This window comes from Gavialis gangeticus, unplaced genomic scaffold (genome assembly GCF_001723915.1).
Source record: "Gavialis gangeticus isolate Ggan-Ray unplaced genomic scaffold, GavGan_comp1, whole genome shotgun sequence".
NCBI classification, from domain to species: domain Eukaryota; kingdom Metazoa; phylum Chordata; order Crocodylia; family Gavialidae; genus Gavialis; species Gavialis gangeticus.
This window is the reverse complement of record NW_017729002.1, coordinates 16,316,515-16,324,888: the sequence shown is the minus strand read 5'-3', so window position 1 is coordinate 16,324,888 and position 8,374 is coordinate 16,316,515. Positions and strand designations below refer to the sequence as shown.

Below are 8,374 nucleotides of genomic sequence, written 5' to 3'. Positions count from 1 at the left end.
AGGAATGGCATGGCAAGCTTTCCCGCCCCCACTCCTGGGAGGTGAGGGTGGTGCAGCACTCTGTCCCCACCCCCTACCAGTCCTGATGGGCAATTGGCTATTGAATTAATGAAATCTAACTTGGTAGTTTATTAGAACAGATTTACAGGCCCTTTTAAACCCCACCTGGAAAAAGCTATTGGCACAAAAACGTGTGACACAAATGATTTCCAAAAAGCACAGGTGTTTTGATTCTTGCTTTTGTTGAAGAATTTGTGGTTGTAATGCTTCTGGCCTGCCTAATCCTTCTAATGCTGGCACTGTTCCCATTTAAAAGCTGTTAGACACCTCCATCACAAATCTGTAAGTGAGGGGCACCCACAGCCCTGAGTTTCTCTCCACTGTGCTCCCTCACCCCAAGGAAAAGACCTAAGGTTGCCCTGATCTAGTTTCCTATCTCAGCATCTTAGATCCTCTGCCCTCATAGCTGGACTCTGAAGTTGCAGCGAGGGATCTGTGCCAGTCCCAAGCCTTTGGGTTATGAAAGAAGGAATTGTAAATCCTCCTCTCCAGGGAGATGGTCAACCTGGACTGTCAGCTGCCAGAAGTCACTCTTTCCACAGGCAACTAGTATGGGGACAAACAGCAAAAGATTCCAAGATAAAAAAGCCTTAGTCTGTCTGTCTGTAATGCTTTATTCACACTTTGATTGAGTGTCTTGGCAGCCAATCACAATGCTGACTGAAACAACCAATCAGAGTACTCCAAGAACATTCTGGTCAGGAGGCGGCAGTGGCACAGGGCGGTGGGTGGCAGCACTCCATCCCTGCCCACTCCCCTCCCCCCCATCATTCCTGATGGGCAGTTGGCTTGTTTTATTATATAAACAGAACAAACATTAGAAACCAGTAGCTGTGTGTTGAGATGCAGTCAGAGGTATAAGACTAAACAAACAAAATAAAGTACCGGAACATTGACCTGTTCTTACCCTACAAGTTGAATCCAAAGATGTAGTCTTTAGCCAGCTTCAGGGGTTGGCCTGGCCATGATAAGCAGCAGCAGCAGGTGGGCAGAAGGTGCTGCTAGGTGCAGGGAAAAGGCAGGATTGATGGCAGGTGCAGCCGCCTCCCCTGTGCCACTGCCAGACCCTTCTCACTGCCTGCATCTGCAGGGGGTAGGGGACAGCAAGGAGGAGGCGTGGGGTAGCCCCAGTGTGGGCTCCAGGTGGCGGCATCGAAAAGGGCCTGGCAGCGGCAAGAGGAAGGCAGCTGTGCCCGTCTCCAGGTTCTGCTTCTTCCCTGCGTCCAGCAGCAAGTTCTGCCTGGCCAGCACTGCTCATTGTGGCCTGGGGTAGGTGGTCTGGAATGGGCACTGCAGGGACCCTGACCCCCATGTGGGGTGGGCCAGGGTTGTGGCCAGGCAGAAGCTGCTGCTGTGCTAGGGTGGCCACTGGCGGATCCCCAGATTACAGGACATACCCTTGGTGACTGGTGGGACCACTAGCCTCCTTGGCCAATCAGCAGCAAAGGGTGAGGCCACCACAAAAAGACTGCTATTTGGTCAATGAACGTGTGGTGCCCTGTGAAGTGAGGGAGAGCAGGTGCTAGGATTGGCAGCATGTTCGTGAACCTCTGCAGTTCAGCCAGCAGGGAGCCTTGGCTTGCTCCCCGTGCATCATGGTTTCACGTATTCCACAGCTCTACTGTTCTCCCTAGACAATCCAGTCTTGAGAGAACAAACATGGCATAGCAGGTATGAGGCTTGGGCATCCCCTCCCCCCACCCAGATCTGGTCTCACTCCAGCCCAGCTCTGTGCTTGGGAGCCAGGGGCACACGATCCCCAGGGACCTCACCTCCCTCCATCTGCATTCAGCACAGACACTGGGCACCAACGAGTCTGCCCTGGGCACATTCTGGTCAGAGATGGGCTGAGTGGGGTCAATGGGCACTGGATGCCTGTGGCAGTGCAGCCAGCTGTCCAGCAGGACCTTCCTTTCCTCCCAGGAAACAGACAGGTTTGCCTGGAACAGAGGAGAAATAATGGCTTAATGAGCTGCCTGGGAGCCAAGAGGCCCCTCTGCCAAACCTCTTCGTCCCTGCTGAGCAGGGCATCCCAGGGACTCACCAGGTTGCTCTGTGGGTGCAAAGAAAGTGGCAAGAGCCTCTTTTCAGTCCCACCTGCCTTTCAGCAGATACAAATTCAGTGCTCTACCCGCTTGCTCTCAAAGCCATTACCTTATACCAAAGCAGTGGGGGTGGAGGGGGAAGGGGTGTGTAGCTTAGCTGCCTGTGGGGCCCAGGCCCATCCAACACATGCCCAGCCCAGGGTCAGGGAGCTGAGGCATGCAACAGTGCCCTGGCTCTCACTATGGTGGCACATGAACTGCAGCCACAGCTCCTTGCACAGGTGCAGAGGAACCAGCCTCTGGGATCCTCCACCATCCTCCCTTACTGGCTCAGAACCCTGCTTCTCCTGGCTGTGCACCACCAATAGAATCCTGAGGACAAATGATTGATATGCATTTTGACTAATGAACTGAAAAACTATGTACAGTCCATGTCTCATTCAAGAATGGACAGGGGACAAAGGGTTTAAAAACAGGATGGCCCAGTATAAAACAGGACCAATGGCCACTCTATGCTGGGTGCTGGGAAATAGTGGGACCTGGCGGTAGGTGCAGCTGCCTTCCCTTCACCACTGCTGGGGCCTCCCTGCTGAGCCTAAAAATCCAGGGTGGCCCAGAGGTGGTGCTGATGGTAGCAATGGCAGTGGGGAGGAGTCACAATGCAACCCCGGCATGGACTCCAGGTGGCCACAGCAAGAAGGCCCTGGCAGTGGCAAGTGGGAGGTGGCCACACCCACCACCAGGTCTCGCTTTTTCCCAATGGCCAGGCAGAAGCTGCTGCTAGACATCACCACCCCTGCGCCTAGATCACTGATGCCAAAGCTGGGCAGGAGCTCCAGCCCCTTCTTGGGGTAGAAGGGCAGTCCAGAGGTGGTGCTGGTAGCAGATGGAATCTTGATTGAGCTGTCCCTGCTGAAACTGCCATCTGCCCGCCCCAACGCCAGCTCCCTGCCCACTTGCGGCCCATCCCACATTAGGAGGTTTGGTGAGCTGTTGTGCAGCGGCAGTGGGAGATGGGTGCCAACTCAAAACTCCCTATGTCGCCCATGAGACAAAATAATTGCCCACCCCTGGTCTAAACGTATCTTCTGGCCCTGACCCTGCTGGTTAGGTTTTCTGCATTCCCCTCTTGGCTTGGTTTATGGCTGGGGATCTCGCCGCTCCCTTGTACCAGAGCAGACTGAATATAAACACCATGGTTTTTAATGCATGTCACCCCTTCATTTCTAGGGGCCTCACACTATGCCAGTAACTTTCTGAACCCCTCCAGACGTGCTTGTTTACCAAACCACATTCTTGTATCCTTTTTAGACATGCAGATTTGTTAATCTGATTCTCTGTCTCTCTTGGATGATGATTTGATCAGCTAGGTGTTAGGTTTTTCACAACATGTAAATAGATCACTGTCTGGCCAGACCCAGGCCAGCAGTGCTGTAGCAATGAAGTTTGGCACCTGGGGCAGTGCCCACAGCGGCAGCCCAACATCACCTTGCGCACAGATCCGGGGGGCACACGCTCTCCTCCCTCCCCATGCTTGGCCGAGAGTGCATGCAGCGGCGGAACCTGCCTTTCCCGTGTCCCCACACTCCACCAACAAGCTGCTCGTGGCTCTGTCCCGCGCCCCAGCTGGCAATGCTTATTGGGACCCCTTCACTTCAGCACCTGGGGCGGTCACCCTGCTTGCTGCCCCCCCCCAACCTTGCTACTGCACTGCAGGCCAGAGGCACAACCTTGAGGACGACCTGAACACAAAACAAGTCAAATGCTAATTCTCAGCCATTGGTTCTTCTAAGTTTGAAGAGTTGTGGTTTGTTCAAGTTAATCACCACCTTATGCTACCAACACTAACAACTTTAGTAGAAATATAAAGATACATTACAATTTACATTTAAACACTATAACATGTACTGTTATAAGGACAATAAAACTGAATGTGGCTACAGTTAGAGACCAAACACCCCAATAGAGAACCTAATTTGGGAGAACATCCATGCATGCCACTTGGGCAACCCCCAAAGTAACTTTGTCTTGGGGTACTTCTGTGACACCCTCAACTGAGGGGAGAAGCTGTTCAGTATATGACTGCACAGTTTTAGACATGCAAATGGCCTGAATGAGCAGGCATTATTCCCTTTTAGATTCTTTTATCCCCAACTTCTCTTAAAAACAACTTATAGGAGGAATTTCATTGAGCAAGGTAGACCAGGCTTTGTCACCAAATAATCTAGAATTTATTTCTTCTTCACAAATGGCAGGGAGGGGATCAGCAAATAGTCTCTCTTCTACTGATACATGGTTATCTTTGTCAACTGTATCTTAACTACTGATGTTCTTCCGAATAACTCAATCTGTCGTCAGGGCCTGTAGACCCTTCTCTTACAGATCCTAAGACTCCATAGTTTCCTATCCCATATGCTGCTATTTCTAAACCTGATTTTTGTGCCAAAATCCAGTGAATAGTTCTTGTAGTCATTTGATTTTGGGGACCAAAAAGGAATTAATGAGTTCCTATCTTTATTGGAGACTGACTGGATGCATCTACATGTGCTGTTAGCATGGAGCAATAAACTCTGGCCTAGGACTGCTGAGCTGGGTCAGAACATCCCTGGCTGGCAGGGGGCCCAGGGGTTCAGCCTTTCAGCCCAGGGCTGCTCCCACCTGGTTCAAAGTGCTGCGGGGAGCAGGCAGCCATGCACTGAAGCACTCTCATGACCCAGCCAGCGGTGTCAGCGTCTACACATGTGCTGCTGTACACAGAAGAACACTGCCACAGGACCTGCGGTGGAGTTTAATTAGTTTCTTGCAGCCTCATAGGGCCACATGTGTAGATCTTGAGACTTTACTGCAGAGCTAATTAGGCAGTAAACATCTCAAGTAGATGCACCCACTGTGTTACTTCCTTCAACCATTACTGGCCTGGAAGCTGATTATAGTGGGCTAGTTGCTCCAAACCTTTCTTGTGTACTGAGCTGAACTGTATATATTTGTGATAATGGGACCTGAAGTTGTATGCTTTCTCTAGTGACTCCCATCCCCAGTAGTCTCCAGGCACTTAACAGTTTACTCTTCCCAGCACTTTGAGGCAGGAAAGAGTTATTCCTTATTAACATATGACAAAATTGAGCCAGTAAAACAAAATGGCCATACATGCCAATATAAGTGCTGGGACAGAACTCAGGAATCCTCTCGCTTGAAGGATTTTGGATTCTAAGGGCTACATACACTTATTCTGCATTTGACAAAGGATTGAAGAATCTGTTGATGCAGCACAAGAACCTTTGGCAATTACTTTGAGCATTTTGGGTAATGGCAAGGTATCCCATTTGGAAAGTACAAAAATGCTGTTTATTTTGGGGAGAGAGGGTGGAAGGAGCCAGAGAAATAGACATAGATGTTTCAGTGGCTGTACCTGACAAAAAGCTGGTGCAGTTAGTTAATGCATCATAAGTGCCTAAGACTAGATTGGAATAAGGTGGGTTTGCCACCTGCAGATAAGCTAGCCTAATTTTTCCCTATGCAAGGATCACAAGCTTAGGGAATAAAAGGAACTTGGCAGGTTTATTCACTTCTCATAGTTTCAATTTCATAGTTTTGTAAAGGGAAAGTTGTTTTCAGTGGTGGCAGAAGACAGAACAATGAGCAGTGGTCTCAAGTTGCAGCAAAGGAGGTTTAAGTTGGATATTAAGAAAAACATTCTCACTAGGAGGGTAGTAAAACACTGGAACAGGTTACCCAGAGAGGTTGTGGAATCTTCATCTTTGGAGGTTTTTAAGACCCAGCTAGACAAAGCTTTGGCTGGGATGATCAAGTTAGAGGTGGTCCAGCTTTGATTAGGGGGTTGGACTAGATGACCTCCTGAGGTCCCTTCCAACCCTAATTTTATATAATTCTATGAAACATCTCAGAGATACAAAACTAATCAAATAAATCTGAGAGTTTAGAGCCTGTTTGTTAGGCATAGGGTTCAGCTCTATGTTTAGGAGTGTTTGCTGTCCTGCAGAAGCTAATTAAGTGAGTCTTTGAACCAAATCATAGCCAAAGGTCAGACAGCTGACCTTTGGCTAAGATTTAATTCTAATTGTAGGATTAAAATTCAACATGTCTGGATTAAAGGGGAAAATAGCTGAAATTCTACTTTTAAAACAGTACCTGCATTCCAACTCTTATAAGCTTGGTAGTTTTATTCTTCATTATTCTCTCCATTCATAAATCTCCTGCCCCAGGGTATTGGGCCTCATGGGAAAAATCCAAGGAAGGTCTACTCATGGTAAATGAGGTAACTCTCCTCCTATACCCATTGGGTGCAGTGGGCTGACCTTCTTCAGCATTTTAATCAATGTTGTTTTTTCTTTCCAGTGGTGGTGGAAGTTACTGGTCATGCTCATGTTCTCTTGGCTGCATTTGAAAAGGTAAACGAGTCCTGTCATTCTGCTTTCACTCTTCTCTGTACATGTAATCTTGTGGATGGAAGTTTTCATAGGGTGTTTGTCCTATTTGTGTAGTACCTAGCCCTGTAGTGTTCAGGTCCATGACCAGAGCTCCCACATATTACCACAGTATGCCCCACAGGCTGCGCATGAGCAGCTGTATGTTACCAGCTTCAGAACTGAACTAAACAACATTTTCTGTCTGTTTGATGACTGGAAGTATGTTACTCTCTGTGGTGATTTAAATCTGATGGGTGTTTAAACATAACAACATTATCATAGTATGATTAAGATCTGTCTATAGAACCAGATGTGCTGTGTCTAGAACGGGCTGTAACATGGTTTGGTCTTAGCCTATGGATGGGATTAAACCATGTTAAGGAGCATTACATCTTGAGATCTGGTGGTACTCCTTACATGACTGGAGCATAGCTATACAGGGCTACACCCTGTATAGAAGGGACTGGGTGGCGAAGAAAGGTGGAGGCATTGCTCTCCATGTGAAAGAGTAGTACACCTCCTTGGAGGCTGACATCAGCTTCAAAAATGGACAGCATGAAACCCTCTGGGTCAAGTTGCGGGGGGGGGTGCAGCGCGAGAGATCTAACTGTAGGTGTATACTACAGACCACCAAACCAGGGGGAGGAACTCGATCTGGAGTTCACCCGAGAATTGACTGAGGCCACACGTGCATCTGACATGATTGTCATGGACAATTTTAATTATCCAGACATCTCCTGGGAGGAACACTCAACCAAGTTGGATCGCTTGTAATCTTTCCTGACCTGTGTCAAGGAGCTCTTCTTGACTCAGGAGGTGCATGGGCCAACCAGAGGTGATGCTCTGTTAGACTTGGTTCTGGCCAAAGGAAAAGACCTGATGACCTACTTAAACGTAGAGGAAAGTCTTGGTGACAGTGACCATGTTCTCTGTCTGATGTAAAGCAAATCAGATGGCAGGATTGAAGTCTTAGATTTAAAAAATGCGAATTTCAACAAGCTTAGGTCACTAATAGGGCAAGTGCTGCGGGACCAGAGATCGAAGGCAAAAGGTGTGCACAAAGAGTGGCTGTTCCTTAAGGACACTATCCTTGAAGCACAAAGGAAGTCCATTCCCATGCAGAGAAAAGGTAACAGAAGGGCTGGGAAGCCCTCTTGGCTAAACAGGGAAATCATGGTCCTCTTAAGAAAGAGGCTTATAAACAATAGAAGCTTGGGGCTGGCTCCAAGGAGGACTATTCCATAACAGCCCACATTTGCAGGGAACAGATGAGACAGATTAGTTTGCTAAAGCAGTGACCAAACTAAGATTAGGAATAGGAAGTCCTTCTTTAGGTACATAGGGAACAGGAGGAAGACAAATGGGAGTGTGAGGTTGTTGCTCAACAACTGAGGAGAGCTGGTTACTGGCACCCAGGAGAAAGCTGAACTCCTGGATGACTACTTTGCCTCGGTCTTGCACCAGACCAAGAGGAAAACCATGTCAGGTAGAGTAGAGGATGAGCATGGTAGGAATATTGCCTTCCTACTATTGTTGTAGAATTGGTGTATGACCAATTAATAAAATTAGACTCATAGAAGTCAGCGGGACCTGATGATCTTCATCCAAGAGTGCTGAAGGAGCTAGCCGAGTCATTACGGAACCTCTGGTGAAACTCTTATACAACTCATGGCACTGTGGAGAAGTCCCTGAGGACTGGAAGAGGGCCAGTGTTGTGCCCATCCACAAGAAAGGCTGGAGGGAGGACCCAGGTTACTATAGGCCAGTCAGCCTAACATCTATTCTAGGGAATATCCTAGAAACGTTCATCAAGGTGTCTATCTGCAATAAGCTTGCAGAAGC

At 48.4% G+C, this 8,374-nt stretch overlaps 1 protein-coding gene across 8 annotated transcripts in view; it reads left to right on the top strand.

The window, feature by feature from the left end:
- MGRN1 (mahogunin ring finger 1) overlaps nucleotides 1-8,374 on the top strand; it is a 213,561-nt gene that overhangs the window by 144,277 nt on the left and 60,910 nt on the right. For all 8 annotated transcript variants that reach the window (XM_019507531.1, XM_019507529.1, XM_019507530.1 and 5 more), the window contains exon 7: nucleotides 6,462-6,514. In XM_019507531.1, the coding sequence (XP_019363076.1) occupies nucleotides 6,462-6,514 (53 nt within the window). The remainder of the gene's footprint in view (nucleotides 1-6,461; nucleotides 6,515-8,374) is intronic.